At 40.4% G+C, this 22,946-nt stretch overlaps 1 protein-coding gene across 6 annotated transcripts in view; it reads right to left on the bottom strand.

The window, feature by feature from the left end:
- Positions 1 to 5,948: 5,948 nt before the first annotated feature.
- LOC147436976 (protein DETOXIFICATION 46, chloroplastic-like) overlaps positions 5,949 to 22,946 on the bottom strand; it is a 177,621-nt gene continuing 160,623 nt past the window's right edge. For 3 of the 6 annotated variants that reach the window (XM_086486376.1, XM_086486374.1, XM_086486372.1), the window contains 2 exons: positions 7,342 to 7,404; positions 5,949 to 6,298 (listed from right to left, as the gene is read on the bottom strand). In XM_086486376.1, coding sequence (XP_086342502.1) covers positions 6,197 to 6,298; positions 7,342 to 7,404 — 165 coding nt within the window. In that variant the 3' untranslated portion in view covers positions 5,949 to 6,196. The remainder of the gene's footprint in view (positions 6,299 to 7,341; positions 7,405 to 22,946) is intronic. The other 3 variants (XM_086486375.1, XM_086486377.1, XM_086486373.1) reach the window with 1 other exon arrangement.

The raw sequence follows: 22,946 nt of genomic DNA, 5'->3' as shown, positions 1-22,946 counted from the left end.
AATGCAAAGTACACGCAGCAGGATGCAATTGTCATGCAAGTTGATATTGAAAAGGCTTTCGATAATGTGCAGTGGGACTACATTGCAGCCACAATGTACTTGGTCCTAAATTAACCAATGTTGTTTATTTCTTGTACGCTTGCAGTTTGTCTTCAAGGATTCTTGATGGTGGATTCTTGATGGTGGTGAACTGGCAGACGCTTGGCCTCTTGGTTGCTTCGTTAGACAAGTCTGCCCCCTTAGTGCACTATTGTATGCTATTGCCACACACCCTTTGTTGATGCATCTGGATCATTTGACTTCTGTTGGTTGTCTTCACGGCGTGCAGATACCGTCGAGTCACAACTTCATTGGGCAAGCCTATATTGACGACTCGTTGTTCGTGTCCCATAAGTGCCAAGCTGATGTTTGAATGATTATGGAAGCTTTGGAGTTGTATGGGCTTGTAGTGGGTCTTCGAGTAGATTTTTGCAAATCGAATCTTCTGTCGCTGAATTCTTGTGATTGGCATGATTTGCTATGGCCAGTAGAAGAAGAAGAAGAAGAAGAGAGTTTTAATGTCGTAGGAAACTATCCCAAGAGACCTTCAAGATCTAGCCGACGAGGAGAGTTGAACTCAAGACCTGTTATTCAAGAGGGAAATGGCATAACCATTCAGAGATTGTTCCTCCGAATGTGATCGTGATGCATTTGGGGTATCCAATTAATTGAAATGCTACCCATACTCAAAAAGTGGATTGAATCATGCAACACTTAACGTCAAATTGCATTACTGGAAATTGTCCACATGGCCATTGCATGTTCGGGTGCGAATTATCCAGAGTATCATGATGGCTTATGTTCAGTTATTTTTGCCGTTGTTGTAATGGTCTTGCCGTTGTCTCACATCACTTATGTCACCGACTCTGTCTCATTTATGGTGTACTCATGCTCACAAAAAAGGCTTGCGTTTGATGTCGATGGAGAAACTTTGCACTCCAAAACGATATGGTGGTTCAATATTATGGATTTGCGCCGGCATGTTCTTGCCCAGAAAGCTACGTTGCTGTCGACTCTCGTGCAACAAACTCAACCATGGGCTCTTATGCTTGCCTGCTTGTGTCGACATGTTGTTACTTCTTCCTTTGGTCATTTTGACAGCAAGATTTTTGGAAGGTTGTTTTTGGCAAGATGGAAGGGCACGTTCCTGGATGCCCTACCACCTCCAATCCGATTTTCGATTGGAAGGAAGTTACAGTGCATTTATCATTGTCTCATCAACATCAGCATGAAGTGAATTCGTTTTGATGAGAGAGTCTCCATTAGAGGTGGGTATTCTCTCTTGATTTGGTTGATCACTCGCCTCGCCAGGCCTACTTCCTCTCTTGTCGTGGCCTTCGAGTTGTTGGTGATGTCGTTGATGATGCGGGATACACCTTTCCCTCTCCTATTACTGCTCGTCAGTTTGGGTTGGGTCGGTTTGGGTTGGATATGCATTACTGTCAGTTTTGGGGACAACTTCAACACATGCTGATTGACTTTTTGCATGTTCCACCTTTGTTTCCTAGGGATTGCATGTCTGATTGGTGTCTTTGGGACATGCGCTTTGAGGCTATGTCTGCTAACAAGGTTTATGCTCTTCTTCTTTGGTGAACATTGCAATGCATTATGGTCGATGCACAAGTCTAATATTTGGTGGAAGAAAGTGCTTTCTACCCTTTGGAAGAGCCATTTGCCTTTGAAGGAGAGATTGTTTCTTTGGCGATGCTTGGTTGGAGTTCTTCCAGTGGGTGCTTTTGTTAGTGTACGTTGTATCTGGTCCTCCCCTTGTGTTTGTTGCTCGATTGCAGAGGAGACTATCAGTCATCTCCTTTGGATTGCAGCATCACTAGATAGTTTCTTCCTAGTATAGCAGCTGGCCTGCAGCTTCGATTCCCCTCCATGGTTTTCCACAAAAGGTTTTGGGCTTTTGGCATTCTCCCACCTTCTTCACAACGATTTCAACGATTTTCTTCATGCGGATCAGATTTTGGGCCTATTGGATCCTGTGGCGTCAACGCGATAAGTACATGTTCTCTCGTGCTGATGCAGATCCTTTTCACTTCAAGCTTTCCCTTAGGAAATCCTTATGTTTTGCCTAAAAAGTGGATTACACCACTTTAAACATGCATCAACTCTGATACCACTGTCACAAACGGGAGCACACACGAACAATCAACAAGCTGAAAATAAATAATCTTTCAACTAAAAGAGTTGAAGGAGAAGATCGACACAGTATTTGAGACCAGAAGATGGGCTGTCCTCAACTGTAGTGCTTTAGAATCTCCTGATAAGATGCTAATTTCTGCTCGGTCATCCACTCAGTGTCTTGAGTAGAATAATTCTTAAAATTTACCAAATCTTTTCGTGTAATCTTTTTGGACTTGAGTGGCCGCTCCTGATGATGAATGATTTGCTCCGGATGGAGTATTTCTTCTGTTTTCTCAACTTCATGAGGTTCCTCAGCAATAGGCTGACTTGGAGGCAATCCCACATATGATCGAAGTAGACTAACATGGAAAGCACTATGGATCTTCCAATTAGATGGTAAATCTAATTGGAATGTCATATCGTTCACTTGGTCAATTATCTTAAACGGCCCATAATAACGAATGGAAAGTTTTATCACGTTCCTTTTATGAGTCGCTTGTTTCTTTAGTCTTGCTTTCTCAAACTTGAGTAAGACTAATTGATTGACTGTTAAGTTTAGATTCTTTTTGTCCAAATCTCGGACAAACTCATCTGTTGCAAAAATCTTATCCTTAGTGACAAGAATTGGTGGAAGCAAAGGCTTACCATCAAGAATCTCAAAAGGTGCTTTCCCCGTAGACGAAAGCACGGTATTGTTATACACATACTTGACAAGGGACAAATACTTGCCCACTCAGACTGTCTTTCTGACACATAAGATTTCAGCATATCCAATACTGTGGAATTAGCGATCTCACTCTTGCAGAAGAAAAATTCAACTTTGTACCAAGGGAGAAGCGTTGAAAAGGAACTTCAACAAGTGCGAGTCCAGCTTGTGGAATTGCAACAACTTCTCACGTTGCCAGATGTCCAGAAGGTTTTGGATGGACTTAAGAACACGCAAGGAACAAATGTCGGTGGGCATCAGGAAAACACTACGGGTGGTACAAAACCGTAGGAGGAACATACTGAGGGTGGTGTCGATAATGTATATACACGATGAATGTCCCCTGTATTGAAAGAACTATATAGATAAAAAAATGGAAATCAAAGGGGTTGCAAGGGCAATACAATCTTCTTGCCATTTAATGACTTGGCCTTGGTGCTCATACTTGAGAAGGCAAGACTAGCTTGCTAATACACACACTTCTAGCACTACAATGTTATTTTGTTGTAACCATTTACCAACTGTAAGATGTACTTTGATCACAGTACATCTCAAGAAACTTCAACTTTTTGACTAGCAAATAGTTCAAAAACCCTAGGTTGTGTAATTCTACCTATAAAATTTAACATTTAATTCTAAATTTAAAAGGTGAGAAAACCTACAAAATTTAATAAAATTTAGTGTGAAAACCTTCCAATCTAGTCACTCTCATGCTAGTCATATGTAGGTTTTTATATGTTTTTTGAAAAGTTCTTTATTGAGCAATGAAATAAACTTGATTGAACACTAGACAAATAGGATTTGTGTAAATTTGAAATGTACAAGTGATTGCCTTGTATGGTAGAAACATTAGGCTTCTTTTTCTTGTATTTTGTATAGAGAATATGATATGCTTTTGGAGTTTACATAATGTCATATAATATTAGCAAAGTCACTCGGATCTAATGTTCGGGAAAAATCATATTTGCAACCATACACGATTTCTTTTCAAGGATTTTTCAAGAGAAATTTTTGAAAAATTGACTTAAATTTTTTTTATTGATTTTACACTTTCGTCAAAGGAAATTTTGTTTTTCCAATCGGCATTTTGGAATTTTAAAGCAACCCAATTGTAAGCTCATACACATTTTTCCCAAACATTGCAATTAGATCTCAATTCCATGGTGGATGAGAGTAGCTAGCTTGCCACAAGACATGCTTCTAAAAAACCGAGCTACTATCTAGAAGTTTGATGATATAACAACCAAATTGCATTGAAAAAGAGACCTTTTGAAAATAGCATCACTCGACATCCCAAAATGTCTTGATTGATGAATTCAACACACCTAATAATGCTTCTACTACAAGACATGCAACTCATCGAAGGAGACATGTATATTTACCACTATTGTCAATTCTTCATTCAATGTGGTGAACCATTCACAGCATCTAATAATTGTTATAACAATAGGAAAACACTGAATGAAGGTGTTGACAAGAGTGTTGTTATTGTCAAAATCCATATGTGGTATTAATAATCTTATCAATGCAAAATTCTAGTGCATTATTGCAAGGATTTTGAACTACATGAATCATGGACACTTGTCAACCCCTTCATTCAGTGTGGTGCACAATTTACATTACTCAATCAGGCTTAATCTAGTTTAAGTGCACGAGTCATAAACTACAAACAAACAATTCATTACTGTCTGCCAAGAATTGGAACTAAGGTACATGCTTTTCATTCCCAAAAAAGTGTAAACGCAACCACTTCATCTATGGGGAGAATTCTTCAATCTTCTAATGCTTCTAATACATTCATTATGCACATCCCTCACAAAAAAAATAAAACCATTTTTGGGCAGAGTACAAGCACATGCACAATAGTACAATGTTGGTGATGACCTTTAGGTAGGTACAACGGGATTTCTCATGAGGTGAAGTGTGCACAAACCATACAGAGAAGGTTCTTGGAGCTGTGCCGAACATATCTAAACATAAGGAAGCATATGAAATGCTTTGAACCGCAAATTTTTTTGGCCATAAGCATGTGTCTTTGCTATATACCAGTCCAAACCTGCTTACCATTTAAGCACACTATATAAACAAAGAAAACCCTCATCCAAATAAACAGATATCTACATTAAAAAAGGGGTTTATTAGTGCATAATGCTTGCTTCAACGGTGAACAGGATAGGAAGTGCCGATCAAATTACAAATGCTGCCTTACGTTATATGAGGGACGACAACATTACACAATGCTAATAAATAGAAATTAAAACATGCACAACATGCTAATGACATAGGGCACATAAATGTTCAAGCACTATAGCTTCAGGTAGTTCTTATTTATATCGATTGACCCCAAGGGACTCGGGTTTTTTTAAAAATGAAATCTCTCTAAAATGATATTATTTCGTCCCTCTAGTTAATTCAAAGCGCGCTTATGGCAACAAAGAAAAAAGAACTTGATTATGGTTGACACGTCAGAGCATAGATGACTTCATAGTTAAGTTTAAGCAAAAATCTCAATGTTTACCAAATTAACAGGGATCATGATGCATGTTTCACACACACAACCCCTTCTTGCACATGGAAAGATCTTGATTCTGACTCTAATCCATGTGATAAGGGTGTCTTCAATTTAGCACAATCAAATGCTAAAAACTTGTAGATAAGTAAGCTATCACAACAAGGCACAAAATTTACGAAGACTATTATAAGCTTTACCTTAACTCAATATATATTGAACTCAAAATTTTGCTGACCATGACACTCTAGGCAGAAGGTAGCTGACCTTGCACACATTGGAGTGTTGCTTGCTGAAACTTGAGGTGATATTTTATGTATTGACATGCTCAAGAAGGTGGAAGCAGAGAATCAAATAAAACATATGTGCATGAGCCCCCTTCCAGACAGGCATTTTTAGTTTGACAATTTCTCTCATTACAAAGAGCAAAAAGGTTAGTTTCTTAAACTCTTCGTTTGGCTTCCTTACACCTCATAGAAAACCAAACATCCTTCATTTTACACTGTAAGCATGAGAGACCCTTCCTCTGCAACTTAAAAAAACTCTCCTCTTCTCAAAAAGAGAGGTTGCAATCAAAACTTCATTTACTGTTCACAATCAGTACAACATAGTCCATTGCATTGATTTGAACTATCTGAGAGGTACTTATCATGCAATTCTACTTTTGACAGTTGTGGTAAGCAATTACTTGCATACTGATAATTATTCCCCAGAAACCTTACAGCACCACGGTTATGCTTTGTCTTTGACATTAGTTTGAACATATGTACAAAAACCTCGAATGAATTTTGTACACTCGTATAGTCAATGAGCTATGAAAATCCCCACAACTTCAATGTGGGTGCATCCTGTTTTGAGTCTCTTATAATGCTCTTGCTGGAGGCTAGCCGACTTAGAGCCATACAGAAGCGAATCTGCCGACAAAGCAATGAAAGAAATTACTAAGAAGCAAAAACTTGATTGTAAGCCATACAATTCAGGTGTACAAATATAGAGCATCTCTTTAAGTGCTAAACAGAGATAAGTAAGAAACATCGTTTAATATGGTAGAGACTTGTTTTTCTAAGTATGCTAAACACCCTTTTTCTTTAGTAGACAATGAGAAGCCATTTTAGTGATTCACTACATATCACTGAGTTATCTGGACACGTGCAATCTATTTCTTTTGTGGTCCATAAAAGATGCCAGAACAGATGGAGAGTTTTCTATGAGAAAAGCTTTGTTCCAATGCAGACATGGAAGTATCGTCTTCTCTAAGAGAAAGTGTCATCAGTCATTCAAAAGATGAAGTAGAATACATGAGATTTCAGTTTTAAAGCGCAGGTCTCCTCAGCTAAAGTGGTGAAAATGTCATTTTGAGCATGCTTTCTCACCTTCAGTTCAAAGTTGCTGGAGCAAGGCAACTCCCAACTTGGGACTCACATGGGCCCACAAATCTGAGGAGTTACTGTCCCTTGCTTCACACACTAGGTTTTCTGGATGTACAGGCATATCATGAGCTGAGACTCCAAGGGTCCCATGACAGTGTACCTTTATAGAACTTGCACAAAGGTCATGCGAAGCAGATGTTGCTTCTGCCTTGAAACTGGCAGCCGCAATGTTCCCAACACAACCAAGGTTTGATCGAAACACATACCTGTGTGTGTGTGTGAGAGAAATGAAATGAAATGTAATATTAATGTCTGGCTGAAAGCATACAATGGTGGTACAAAAAGGACTGTCCTTGACACAACATGGGCTTGGTGGTTCATTTGTGTATAAATTGGACCTTTTAATTGGAAATGGAGAGGGGCGGCCATATATTTCTTTGTTTTTAGACGTTTCACTATTTGGAGGGGCCACTCCAAGAGAGGAGGTGGGGGGAGAGGGCTGGACCCACATTATGGTTATTGGCTTTCATGACACCACCTCTCTCTCTCTCTCTCTCTCTCCACACGGTTGTGTTGATCCTGTGCACCTTCCGTGCTCCATAGCTAGCGAACTTGGGCTGCTCTCTCTCTCTCCACCAGCAAGCTGAGCCCTAGTTTTGCAAAGGATAAATGGATAAGATAATTGAATTGACCAGCCGCTGCATCTCTCTCTCTCTCTCTCTCTCTCTCTCTCTCTCTCTCTCTCTCTGCGTGCGCGCGTGTGTCTCTCTTGCTCCTTACCAATATACAATACTACAAGAGTTTACCGCTCGGGTGACTCACAGCTACTCTCTTTAGACAAGTTGGATGAGGAGGAATCACGCATGGATGAACAGATACAAAACCATCCCATTGTCAGTTCAATTGAAACACGTGTCACTAATCAAGCTTTTCTTCGTAATTATTGGGCTGCAAAGAAACGCGAGAAGAGAAAGAACGATATCCTTCTTTTGCATTTGGATTACCGAAAGCCAAGTCAAGAAAGAACATTTGTGCAGCGGCGGCACGATGTTGACGCAAGCAAACACTCGGGCTATCAAGGAATGAGCAAAAGGAAATATTTTAGCAACTATTGGACCACCAGACATTTTTCGAGCTGCAAAAATCAAATTTCAACAATGTCGAAGACACCATTCTATCAGTTGTGCGCAACAATTTGGCTTAAATTAAGGTCCCGCACTCAATAAGTGAGCTTTTTGTTAAGAGAACTTGTCTGACGATGATCTTGAACAATAGTACAGGTGTAGCCTCAGTAAACCAATCCAAAATTGCTAGTGTCCTGGGTGTCCATGGAAGGAATATAGCTACTGCAACTTCAAGGCTGGAGAATAAAGATGAGGATGAAGTGTTGCCATTGAGTGCTTGTGAGAGACAATTGCCACAAGGAACCATTATCACTAATGAAACAAGAGATTTGGTGTATGCCTTTTGGACATCAGAAACCAGAGTTTCACCTAACAAGAAGGACATATGTAAGAAGAGAATTGGAAGGAAAAGCGTTGTCAAACATCCTGTGCATCTACTCGATGACTCTCAAATACCAACAAATCTTAGCAATTGTAATTTATTTGGTGATTCTTAAGACTGATTTGGTCAAGACACTACCAAATTTGGTGGTCTGCTATATGGCAGTGGTGGTATACAGTACCTTACAAAGGTTGTATACAAAACCAGTGCATTCCTGGGTGGTTCCAGAGCTATTCTTTATAGAACCAAAGCCCTTGTGCAGTACCAAATTTGGTAGTCTGCTATATGGTAGTGGTGGTATACAGTACCCTACAAAGGTTATATACAGTACCAATGCACTCCTATGTAGTTCCAAAGCTATCTTGTAAAGAACCAAAGCCCATGTGCAGTACCAAATTTGGTAGTCTGCTACATACTAGTGATTCCAAAGCACCAAAGCCTCAATCTTTAGTACCAAAGCCTCACCCTATTTTACCAAAGCCTACTTGTGTAGTACCAAAGTTTTTGTGCAATACCAAAACTATTCCCTGTATAGTACCAAAACATTCTTGTTTATCACCAAAGCATTTGCAAAGTTTCCATATGGGTACTCCTCTGCAAACAATTCTAAAATGAGTCAAAAGCAGACAGATAGTACAATTTCTGGTACTGCTTACAACCAATTTGGGTTCTACAGTACTATCTTTGGTACTGTTTACAACCAATTTTGGTTCTACATTACTAAAATTGGAACTGTTTACATCCAATTTTGGTTCTACAAAACTATCTTTCGTACTGTTTACATTCAATTTTGGTTCTACAATGCAATCTTTAGTACTTTTTACATCCAATTTTGGTTCTACAGTACAATCTTTGGTAGTGTGTACATCCAATTTTGGTACATTACTATCTTTGGTACTTTTTACAACAAATTTTGGTTCTACAGTACAATCTTTGGTAGTGTGTACATCCATTTTTGGTACATTACTATCTTTGGTACTGTTTACAACCAATTTTGGTTATGTAGTACAATCTTTGGTACTCTTTACATCCAATTTTGGTTCTACAGTACTATCTTTGGTACTTTTTACAACCTATTTTGGTACTACAGTACAAGCTTTGGTAGTGTGTACATCCAATTTTGCTACATTACTATCTTTGGTAATGTTTAAAACCAATTTTGGTTCTACAGTACAATCTTTGGTACTGCTTACATCCAATTTTGGTTCTATAATACATTCTTTGATACTGTATACAACCAATTTTGGTACTACTGCACATTAGTGGCATTTTACCATTTGCATGAAGTTGGAATTTTCTAACTCTTATTGTATTGGTTCCACAGGTAGAGCTATACCAAAGATTCAAGAGGACTCACCTACAATGGTCGTGTCTCTTAGATGCTTTGAGGCATTAAAGCTGTACTTTGTTCGGAAGTTGAGAGTGCGGTATACGTGCTGCTATGTATCCCATATGCAGATACTCTATTTCAAAGAGGCTTTTAATCAGATGCGACAAAACAAGTTTGGGCATCATGGGAAAGGTCACCTTTTCACTTGCTCCGTGTGTTGTAGAAGTGATGATATAAGAGAGTGTTTTGCAAACCAGGTAGTTTGTCAGCACATCACTAGTATGTGGAAATCCATCATGTGCCCAAAGCCAAAGATAGTGAATACCATGCCAAGAAATGCTTGATGGGGGACTGCTCCCAAAGTGGTGTACGGAAGTTGACATTTTGTCCCGATGAGATAGCAAAGGATAGTAGGGAGGTGTCTGTGAAGGTCTTCATGGATGTTGGAACAGGACAACTTGATGCAGATGGGAGTGAGAAGAAGAGAAAGGACTTGATTGTGCGACGGATGAAAAGGGCTGCTTTTCTTAGCCTGTTTTCAGCCCACCTCACAGGCTTCATCAAGCACAACTTTGTCTTTCGTTGGCAAGCCTAGCAATTCAAGGATTGTTTGCTCAAGTTTCCTAGCAATGTCGTTGTATCAGTTATTGACTTTGCAGAGAATTATTCTTTTAAAATTCAGAATGAGATTCAGTCAATGCATTGGTGGTCTACCCAAGTCACAATACTTGTGCACATCACTTATATAAGAAATGCAGCAGGTGGTGTTCAAAAGACGCTGCATGTTACATATCTGATGAAACAAGCAGCATGATACAGTGTTTGTACAACATTGTCTCTTGCTTCATGACAGGTGGCTGAAACAGCAAGGACATTGTTTGCAGCACCATTGGGTGTGGTCAGATGGTGCGGTTTCACAATTCAAAGCACGTAGACCTTACTATTTTGTGGCCAGGTACTATCAGATAACAGGCTTGCACATGATGCATAACTTCTCAGCATCCGGGTATGGAAAAGGAGAGCATGATGGGGCACGGGCAGTCATCAAGAGAACCTTGACACAAGATGAAACCATACGGCTGGCCTATGAAGTGTGCGGCTAATGTGGTGAACTTTTTGAACGCAACATTTCAACCAAGAGATCAGTCTCACAGGTGTACTACACAGAGAGTCTTCTGGCTTATTGGCGTGGATGATATGCAACGCGATCTCCAATGGGACTGTGAGAGCATTGTGGGCTCACGCTCATTTCATTGTGCTGATGGGTATTCAAAGGACAACCCGTGCGCTGTGCGCTTTCGAACCCTTTCATGCTTCTGTGATCCATGTATGAGTGGATTATGGAGAAGATGCAAAAATAGACTACACATAGAAGAATGGAAATATGTTTCCATCAAACCACTGCCGGAGTCTGTAAATACAGGAAGGTACGATGAAGATGATGATGAGGAGGATGACAGATATCCAAATTTTGTGCCGATGAGCTAAGTTTCTAACCTGCCATTGTATGAAGGAAGCCCTAAAATGTTATGTGAAATGCTGTCCATTGGGGATAACTTTGCAGTCAAAGCAACCGAGACTAAAGAGGACTTCTACCTTATCAAATGCACGAAGGAGTTGTACCAGACGGTGAGATCACAAAAGGATATGTGGCATAACAAGATTGTTAGAGGCGGGAAGGTTTCTACTATGGCCAAGTTGAAGGAAAAGTTGATACATATAGATTACTGGATCAGACACCTGTAGTCATGATCAACTTACATCTTGTAAGGGCCATACGTTTTCCGATGGAGCCTATTGTTGGAGCCCCTAATCAGCTCAAGTTATCTGCTGAAGTATATGAGAACATATACAATAGCATGCCATATGATGATGATGATAGTGATGATGGTGCATCCATGATTCTTCAAGTTACACAATGCCAAAACCCCTAAGTGGGCAAGTCCATGCTTTTCCTCTTGGTCAGAATATATCTTTTTGTCCTCATGGTTTACTATTGTTCTTTCTATTTCCTCTGTTCAGTACTTGAGATTGATGTAAAATAACTGCCTGGATATATCTTTTTGTCCTCATGGTTTACTGTTGTTCTTTCTATCCTTCACCTCCTCTGTTCAGTACTTGAAATTGATGTAAAATAACTGCTTGGATATATCTTTTTGTCCTCATGGTTTACTGTTGTTCTTTCTATCCTTCACTTCCTCTGTTCAGTACTTGACCCTAACCAGTATCAAAATAATACTAACCAAAAGGGTCCTAACCAATACCAAAATGATGCCAGGAAGTACCAAACTTTAGTACTGTAGCCAGTACCAAAAGGGTCCTAACCAGTACCAAAGTGATGCCAGGAAGTACCAAACTTTGGAACTGTAGCCAACTTTCCATAATCACAAGACTATGGATCCAAGCTGTAACCCGAGGCTACCAAAATACAAGTATGCACAGTAGGGTCTCCAATTACTGATTGTCTCTTAAGACTTTCCCCTAACCAGAACTAAAATTATACTAACCAGTACCAAAAGGGTGCTAACCAGTACCAAAATAATGACAAGAAGTACCAAAATTTGGTACTTTAGCCAACTTTGCATAATCACAAGACCATGGATCCAAGCTGCAACCCTAGGCTACCAAATACAAGTATGCACAACAGGGTCTCCAATTACTCATTGTCTCTTAAAACTTTCCCTTCACACTGATACCATGTGAAAAATAGGGGAGTGAAGGGATCTTTGTGCCATATGTGAGAATGACAAGTATATAACTGAAATGTATGAGAGAGAGAATGATATACTGAAAGGAATATCTTTATTAATGATGAAGAAACCTTGGCATACAATGTTGGTACTACAGACTACCAAACTGGGTACTGTAACACAATCTTAACAGTACCAATAACAGAGAGCAAATAGTACTAAAAAGAAAATGTTGGTACTGTGAGTACCAGTACCAAAGTAGGTATTGTGTAACACCCAGATACACAGTACTGGCACTTACTGATATCATTGTATTAACACCAATGTCAGGGATCTTAAAAAAGTTGCTTTTAGACTAGAAACTACTAAACAATACCAAAAAAAAGACAGTACAGTTTAAGTACCGAACAGACAATTTGGTACTTTGGAAGTACCAAAGCAGGTACTGTGTAACACCTAGATACACACAGTACTGGTACTTACTGATACCATTGTATTAACACCAATGTCAGGGATCTTAAAAAAGATGCTTTAAGACTAGAAACTACTAGACAACACCAAAAAAAAGACAGTACAGTTCAAGCTCCAAGACAGTGTACAAAAATAGTGGGTTTCCATTATATATGTGCACGACACTATACAAATTTGGTTCAAGTACCGAAGTACCGAAGTTCAAGAATCTCCATTACATTTTATGTGACATGATACACAAGTTCACCAAGTACAACACTTCAAGAATCTCCCAGGTCAGGGGGATCTAATCTGTAAGAGTACCCATCTGAATGAAGTAATCAGCAACGTATGCAGAGACATCATCTTGTGTGTCAAAAATCGGGTTTTTGCGTGTGTATGCTGTTGGGTATTGATCATGTATCCATCCTTGCAACCAGGGCAAAATATGGTCCAACAGGTAAAAAGGGTAATCTTTTTCAACCGACAGAGGTTCATATGATCTAATGGCAAGACAATTCTCATAGTCGTTTTTCAGTGACTTGTATCTGCAGTCATCCACCAGTATTGTGTTGCTAGCATCAAAATGGGGGTGCCTTGCCCACATTGTCCGTAGGTTCTTCAGAAAACATGCTTGTTGGCCACATCTTCGGGCACGTGCGGCACCTCTGCCATACTTTGCCGCTAGGTCTCACAGTCTTCTTGTGATAGTATACCTGCCATGCCATAAAGGCGGTTAAAAGTCTGAGTAGCTTAACATCTAAAGCACTCAAACCATTGTTACCTGCAGAATACTTCTGCCTCACATGCTGGGGGAAGCAAGCGTTCAACATATCTATCAATTTTGCCCTTCTACATCAGAACCACACAATTATCTTGGCTTTCTTCTTAAGAGATCGTATGAACTCTTCAGCATCTGGCCTTACACAACAAACCAGCGAGCTATTGACATGGACGATCCGTGGTTGGAGCTCATCCGCCAAAACCCAAAGGCTTTCTGGCAGCTCTGTGTAGCTTGTCAATAAGACCCCATTAAGGTCAAGCACAGTCAGCCGGCCAGGTTTAGCAGCCAGACCAGCCGCAAGTGTTGTGTTTGGTTGTGTCTCATCTTGCCACCAAGATCTTACTACAATACCAACAGTTCAAATGAGTGGTGGAAATATACAATGCAAACATTATATAAAAAACAAAGCACCACTATGACACAAGAAGTACAAAATTTGATACTGTACTGTACAGAATTTGATACTCTATTGTACCAAAGTTGATACTATACAGTACCAAATTTGGTAGTATATAGTACCAAATTGGGTACAATACAGTATTATATTGTGGTACAATATTGCACAGTAGCAGTGTAACATTGGAAAACTGCATTGTACTATACAGTATCATATTATGGTACAATATTGCATAGTAGAAGTATAACATTGAAAAACTGCATTGTACCAAACTGCAGTGTAACATTGGAAAACTGCATTGTACTATACAGTAGCAAATTTGGTACTATACAGTACCAAATTGGGTAATGTATTGCATTGTAAAAGTGTAACATTGGAAAACTGCATTATACCATAGTGAGCAGTAACATTGGAAAATTGTATTGTACCATAGTGAACAGTTACATTGGAACACAACTGATGAAAGACAAAGGCCAAAAGTTGATTGTATTGGTAGAATGAAAAGCACATTGTACAAAATACATAAGCATATCAGAAGGGCTACAACTTGCATACACGAGAAAATTGGTCACGCGCGCGGTTGCGCTTCTTTCTTTGCAGACTAAAAAGCTCCGACAGGGTCACCGAATCAGTGGAATCACCTGACATCTTTTGCACAACATCTTCAGCTTCAGGATCCGCACTCCTGTCAGTACTGTCCAATTTTGCATCCTCCACTGCCACTTCCTTCTTGGAATCCTCTGGCCCATTTTCCTTCATCGCATTGCCTACTTTTTTTTTTCTGCCTCTTCCCTCTTCCTGGCCTCCCCGTCATCCCCTTTCTTGGCATCCTCTGCACATTTGTCATCCCTGGCTTCCACCCCCCTCTTGGCCTCCCCCTCAACCCCCTTCTTGTCCTCCTCCCCCATAGTGGCCTCTTTCCCTGCACCTTCCCTTTGCCTGTTCTCATCCTCGCTAGTGACTCGATCCTCAAGCCCCTTGGCAGTAACATCTGATCCATCCAGCTCCACTATGTGAGGCACTTTACCTCCAACATTGTCTTTATTCCTTTCAGCATCTTTGTCCTCACAGTCACTGTTTTCTTCGCTATCCTGCATGGTATCACAACGTTGTCCCTTTCCCTTCCACACCACCATGCTTTAAATCCCGGAGAACATCCCTTATCTGTGTAGTATCCTCATCCTCCTCCCATGCATGACTTGCAACAGATTTTGTGGCATCTGGTCCATCCTTGACTGCCTGTCCATTTTTCCCACCGGCCAAGCCGTTGCAGCATCCTCTTCCTCTGCAAAAACAGAGAAAGACAACACATACTTACAAACAACCTCACATTCAGTACAGGTAGGCATATGATTTGCAGAACACACACATACTTATTCTTCACACCACGATGCCCACCGACCCCAAGACTTTGCCACGTCGGGGATCACCATGTTACAACCAGGTTTGGCACAATGATCCCTGCTTAGTAGCAAAGCACTAAAACAAAGGGGATGATACTGATGTTGGCACTCAAGCATAAAGGTTCTTACAGCTCCTGCAGACTCCAAGAGCTCACCACATGCAACACACATTCCAAACACATGGATCATCTCCCCCGAATCAACAACCTGGGGCCTAGGATATAACATATATCTCTTTCCGCTCTGAACATCAGCAATCATCTGCTTCACAAATAAGACATGGCCTTGTGCTTCCTACCATGTTGCCTCGCGCACATCATACTCAGCATGTTGTCAACCAGTAGCAATACAAACAGTCCCAAATTAGAACCCAAAAGCTAGCAGACAGTATCAAAGACATCATGCTACCAATTAGTACCAAAATGTAGCAAACAGTACCAAGGCCATCATACTACCAATTAGTACCAAAATGTAGCAAACAGTACCAAGGCCATCATACTACCAATTAGTACCAAACAATAGCAGACAGTACCAAGGCCATCACGAATTAGTACCAAAAACTAGTAGACAATACCAAAGCCATCATACTATCAATTAGTACCAAGAACTAACACACAGTACCAAAGCCATCATGCTACTAATCAATACCAGAACCTAGCAGACAGTACCAAAGCCATCATACTGCCAATTAGTACAGAAAAAACTAGCAGGTCATCAATGCAAGAAGACAACCGTAAACTACCAAAATTAGTACCAAATCATAACCATGAGCTACCAATTAGTACCAAATCATAACCATGAGCTACCTATTAGTACCAAAAATCCTAACAGCCACCAAAAAAGCAATGTAAGAAGCTACCCTAAAACGCTAAAAGTACCAATACATTCAAAGTAGTGTCGTTACAAAAGAACCATAAACTACCAAAGGGAGTGCGAGAATAGTACCAAATGCTACCAGTTAGTACCAAAAGCATTACGAATACACCCAAGTCCACCAATAAACTACCCAAAAGCAACCAAAACTGCCAAAAGAACATTGCTAGATCCACTCCAAAAACTACCAAAGCATTACCAAAAGCTACCTTTAAGGGTTTAGTGGTACTAGCAACACAACCAGAACTTTTGGAGAAGTTCTGGTTGTGTTGCTAGTACCGCTAAACCCTTAAAGGTAGCTTTTGGTAGTTTTTGGTAGTTTCTGGAGTGGATCTAACAATGTTCTTTTGGTAGTTTTGGTTGCTTTTGGGTAGTTTATTGGTGGACTTGGGTGTATTCGTAATGCTTTTGGTATTAACTGGTAGCATTTGGTACTATTCTGGCACTCCCTTTGGTAGTTTATGGTTCATTTGTAACGACACTACTTTGAATGCATTGATACTTTTAAAGTTTTATGGTAACTTCGTACAATGCTTTTTTGGTGGCTGTTAGGAAATTTTGGTACTAATTGGTAGCTCATGGTTATGATTTGGTACGTAGCTCCTGGTCATGATTTTTGGTACTAACTGCTAGCTCATGGTTATGATTTGGTACTAATTGGGAGCTCCTGGTTATGATTTGGTACTAATTTTGGTAGTTTAAGGTTGTCTTCTTGCATTGATGACCTGCTAGTTTTTGGTACTAATTGGTAGTATGATGGCTTCGGTACTGTCTGCTAGGTTCTGGTACTGATTAGTAGTATGATGGCTTTGGTATTGTGTGCTAGTTCTTGGTACTAATTGGTAGTATGATGGCTTTGGTATTGTCTACTAGTTTTTTGTACTAATTGGTAGTATGATGGCCTTGGTACTGTCTGCTACTGTTTGGTACTAATTGGTAGTATGATGGCCTTGGTACTGTCTGCTACATTTTGGTAGTAATTGGTAGCATGATGCCTTTGGTACTGATTGGTAGCTCATGGTTATGATTTGATACTAATTGCTAGCTCATGGTTATGATTTCGTACTAATTGGTAGCTCCTGGTTATGATTTGGTACTAATTTTGGTAGTTTACGGTTGTCTTCTTGCATTGATGACCTGCTAGTTTTTGGTACTAATTGGTAGTATGATGGCTTTGGTATTGTCTGCTAGGTTCTGGTTCTGATTAGTAGTATGATGGCTTTGGTATTGTGTGCTAGTTCTCGGTACTAATTGGTAGTATGATGGCTTTGGTATTGTCTACTAGTTTTTGGTACTAATTGGTAGTATGATGGCCTTGGTACTGTCCGCTACTGTTTGGTACTAATCGGTAGTATGATGGCCTTGGTACTGTCTGCTATTGTTTGGTACTAATCGGTAGTATGATGGCCTTGGTACTGTCTGCTACATTTTGATACTAATTGGTACCATGATGCCTTTGGTAGTGTATGCTAGCTTTTGGGTTCTAATTTGGGACTGTTTGTATTGCTGTTGGTTGACAACAAGCTGAGTATGATGTACTGGAGGCAACATGGACAGAAGCACAAGGCCATGTCCTATTTATGAAGCAAATGATTGCTGATGTTCAGCGCGGGAAGAGATTTATGTTATATCCTAGGCCCCAAGTTGTTGATTCGGGAGAGATGATCCATGTGTTTCGAATGTGTGTTGCATGTGGTGAGCTCTTGGAGTCTGCAGGAGTTGTAGGAACCTTTATGCTTGAGTACCGACATCAGTATCACCCCCTTTGTTTTAGTGCTTTGCTACTAAGCAGGGATCATTGTGCCAAACCTGGTTGTAGCATGGTGATCCCCGACGTGGCAAAGTCTTGGGTCAGTGGGCATCGTGGTGTGAAGAATAAGTATGTGTGTGTTTTGCAAATCATATGCTTACCTCCACTGAATGTGAGGTTGTTTGTAAGTATGTGTTGTCTTTCTCTGTTTTTGCAAAGGAAGAGGATGCTGCAGCGGCTTAGCCCGGTGGCAAAAATGGACAAGCAGTCAAGGATGGACCAAATGCCACAAAATCTGCTGCTGCAAGTCATGCATGGGAGGAGGATGAGGATACTGCACAGATAAGGGATGTTCTCCGGGTTTTAAAGCATGGTGGTGTGGAAGGGAAAGGGACTTAGAAGGGACAACGTTGTGATACTATGCGGGACAGCGAAGAAAACAGTGATTGTGAGGACAAAGATGCTAGAAGGAATAAAGACAATGTTGGAGGTAAAGTGCCTCACATAGTGGAGCTGGATGGATCAGATGCTGCTGCCAAGGGGCTTGAGGATCGAGTCACTAGCGAGGACAAGAACAGGCAAAGGGAAGGTGCAGGGGAAGAGGCCACTATGGGGGAGGAGGACAAGAAGGGGGTTGAGGGGGAGGCCAAGAGGCGGCTGGAAGCCAGGGATGACAAATGTGCAGAGGATGCCAAGAAAGGGGATGACGGGGAGGCCAGGAAGGGGGAAGAGGCAGAGAAGAAAAAAGCAGGCAATGCGATGAAGGGGGACGGGCCCGAGGATGCCAAGAAGGAAGTGGCAGTGGAGGATGCATAAGTGGACAGTATTGACGGGGGTGCGGATCGTGGAGTTGAAGATGCTGTGCAAAAGATGTCAGGTGAATCCACTGATTTGGTGACCCTGTCAGAGCTTTTTAGTCTGCAAAGAAAGAAGCGCAACTGCGCCCGTGACCAGTTTTCCCGTGCATGCAAGCTGTAGCCCTTCTCATATGCTTATGTATTTTGCACAATGTGCTTTTCATTCTACCAATACAATCAACTTTTGGCCTTTGTCTTTCATCAATTGTGTTCCAATGTAGCTGTTCACTATGGTACAATACAGTTTTTCAATGTTACTACTCACTATGGTATAATGCAGTTTTACAATGTTACACTTCTACAGTGCAATACAGTACCCAATTTGGTACTGTATAGTATCAAATTTTGTATTGTATGGTACAATGCAGTTTTCCAATGTTACACTATAGTTTGGTACAATGCAGTTTTCCAATGTTACACTTCTACTGTGCAATATTGTACCACAATATGATACTGTATAGTACAATGCAGTTTTCCAATGTTACACTTCTACTGTGCAATATTGTACCACGATATGATACTGTATAGTACCCAGTTTGGTATTGTATAGTACCCAGTTTGGTATTGTATAGTACCCAATTTGGTACTATATACTACCAAATTTGGTACTGTATAGTATCAACTTTGGTACAATACAATATCAAATTCTGTACATAATAGTATCAAATTTTATACTTCTTGTGTCATAGTGGTGATCTATTTATATAATGTTTGCATTGTATATTTGCCACCACTCAGTTGGACTGTTGGTATTGTAGTAAGATCTTGGTGGCAAGATGAGACACAACCAAACACAACACTTGCGGCTAGTCTGGCTGCTAAACCTGGCCGGCTGATTGTGCTTGACCTTAATGGGGTCTTATTGACAAGCTACACAGAGCTGCCAGAAGGCCTTTGGGTTTTGGCGGATGAGCTCCAACCACGGATCGTCCATGTCAATAGCTCGTAGGTTTGTTGTGTAAGGCCAACTGCTGAAGAGTTCATACGACCTCTTAAGAAGAAAGCCAAGATAATTGTGTGGTTCTGCTGTAGAAGGCAAAAATTGATAGATATGTTGAACGCTTGTTTCCCCCAGCATGCGAGGCAAAAGTATTTTGCAGGTAACAATGCCTTGAGTGCTTTAGATGTTAAGCTACTCAGACTTCTAACCGCCTTTATGGCATGGCAGGTATACTATCATAAGAAGACTGTGAGAACTGGCGGCAGAGTATGGCGGAGGTGCACGTGGTATCATGAGAAGACTGTGAGAACTGGCGGTAGAGTATGGCGGAGGTGCCGCACGTGCCCGACGATGTGGCCAACAAGCCTGCTTTTCTGAAGAACCTACGGACAATGTGGGCAAGGCACCCCCATTTTGATGCTAGCAACACAATACTAATGGATGATTGCAGATACAAGTCGCTGAAAAACGACTATGAGAATTGTCTTACCATTAGATCATATAAACCTCTGGCGGTTGAAAAAGATTACCCTTTTTACCTGCCGGACCGTATTTTTCCCTGGTTGCAAGTATGGATACACGATCGGTACCCAACAGCATACACTCGCAAAAACCCGATTTTTGACACACAAGATGATGTCTTTGCTTACGTTGCTGATTACTTCATAAAGATGGAGGGGTACTCTTAGAGATTAGATCCCCCTGACCTAGGAGATTCCTAAAGTGTTGGGACTTGGTGAACTTGTGTATTATGTAACATAGAATGTAATGGAAATTCCTGAACTTCGGTACTTGAACCAAATTTGTATCGTGTCGTGCACATATCTAATAAAAACCCACTATTTGTGTACACGGTCTTGGAGCTTGAACTGTATTGTCTTTTTTTTTGGGTTGTCTAGTAGTTTCTAGTCTTAAAGCATCTTTTTTAAGATCCCTGACATTGGTGTTAATACAATGGTATCAGTAAGTACCAGTACTATGTGTATTTGGGTGTTACACAGTTAGAGTACCAACTTTTGGTACTTCCAAAGTACCAAATTGTCTGTTCGATACTTGAACTGTACTGTCTTTTTTTTGGTGTTGTCTAGTAGTTCTAGTCTAAAAGCAACTTTTTAAAGATCCCTGACATTGGTGTTTATACAATGGTATCAGTAAGTACCAGTACTGTGTATCTGGGTGTTACACAGTACCTACTTTGATACTGGTACTCACATTACCAACTTTGGGTACTTCCAAAGTACCAAATTTTCTATTTGGTACTATTTGCTCTCTGTTATTGGTACTGTTAAGATTGTGTTACAGTACCCAGTTTGGTAGTCTATAGTACCAACATTGTATGCCAAGCTTTCTTCATCATTAATAAAGATATTCCTTTTAGTGTATCATTTTCTCTCTAATACATTTCAATTATATACTTGTCATTCTCACATATAACACAAAGATCACTTCACTCCCCTATTTTTCACATGGTATCAGAGTGAAGGGAAAGTTTTAAGAGACAGTGAGTAATTGGAGACCCTGTTGAGCATACTTGTATTTGGTAGCCTAAGGTTGCAGCTTGGATCCATGGTCTTGTGATTATGCAAAGCTGGCTAAAGTACCAAATTTTGGTACTTCTTGTCATTATTTTGGTACTGGTTAGTATTATTTTAGTTTTGGTTAGGGGCAAGTCTAAAAAGACAATCAATAATTGGAGACCCTACTGTGCATACTTGTATTTTGGTAGCCTAGGGTTGCAGCTTGGATCCATAGTCTTGTGATTATGGAAAGTTGGCTACAGTTCCAAAGTTTGGTACTTCCTGGCATCACTTTTGGTACTGGTTAGGACCCTTTTGGTATTGGCTATAATACCAAAGTTTGGTACTTCCTGGCATCATTTTGATACTGGTTAGAATCCTTTTGGTTAGTATTATTTTGATACTGGTTAGGGTCAAGTACTAAACAGAGGAAGTGAAGGATAGAAAGAACAACAATAAACCATGAGGACAAAAAGATATATCCAGGCAGTTATTTTACATCAATCTCAAGTACTGAACAGAGGAGGTGAAGGATAGAAAGAACAACCGTAAACCATGAGGACAAAAAGATATATCCAAGCAGGTATTTTACATCAATCTCAAGTACTGAACAGAGAAGTGAAGGATAGAAAGAACAACAGTAAACCATGAGGACAAAAAGATATATTCTGACCAAGAGGAAAGCATGGACTTGCCCACTTAAGGGTTTTGGCATTGTGTAACTTCAAGTATCATGGATGCACCATCATTACTATCATCATCATCATATGGCATGCTATTGTATATGTTCTCATATACTTCAACAGATAACTTGAACTGATTAGGGACTCCAACAATAGGCTCCATCGGGAAACGTATGGCCCTACAAGATGTGAGTAGACTGTGACTACAGGTGTCTGATCCAATAAGCTATATGTATCAACTTTTCCTTCGACTTGGCCATAGTAGAACCTTCAACAATAACAGCGTTGCACATCATCCACGCCAATAAGCCAGAAGACTCTCTGTGTAGTACACCTGTGAGACTGATCTCTTGGCTGAATGTTGCGTTCAAAAAGTTCACCACATCAGCCGCACACCTCATAGGCCAACCATCTGGTTTCAACTCCTCATGTGTCAAGGTTCTCTTGATGACTGCCCCTGCCCCATCATGCTCTCCTTTTCCATGCCCGGATGCTGAGATGTTATGCATCATGTGCAAGCCTGTCATCTGATAGTACCTGGCCACACAATAGTAAGGTCTACGTCCTTTGAATTGTGAAGCCGCACCATCTGACCACACCCAATGTTGCTGCAAACAATGCCCTTGCTGTGTCATGAAGCAAGAGACAATGTTGTACAAACAATGTATCATGCTGCTTGTCATCGGATATGTAAAAGTGCAGCGTCTTTTGAACACCACCTGCTGCATTTCTTACATAAGTGATGTGCACAAGTATTGTGACTTGGGTAGACCACCGATGCATTGACTGATCTCATTCTGAATTTTAAAAGAATAATTCTCTGCAAAGTCAATAACTGATACAACGACATTGCTACGAAACTTGAGCAAACAATCCTTCAATTATTGGGCTTGCCAACGAAAGACAAAGTTGTGCTTGATGAAGCCTGTGAGGTGGGTTGAAAACAACAGGCTAAGAAAAGCAGCAGTTTTCATCTGTCGCACAATAAAGTCCTTTCTCTTCTTCTCACTCC

The sequence above is a fragment of the Adiantum capillus-veneris genome, chromosome 17 (assembly GCF_014529385.1).
Source record: "Adiantum capillus-veneris isolate H3 chromosome 17, ASM1452938v2, whole genome shotgun sequence".
Classification (NCBI taxonomy): domain Eukaryota; kingdom Viridiplantae; phylum Streptophyta; class Polypodiopsida; order Polypodiales; family Pteridaceae; genus Adiantum; species Adiantum capillus-veneris.
This window is presented reverse-complemented; position numbering and strand designations above follow the sequence as displayed.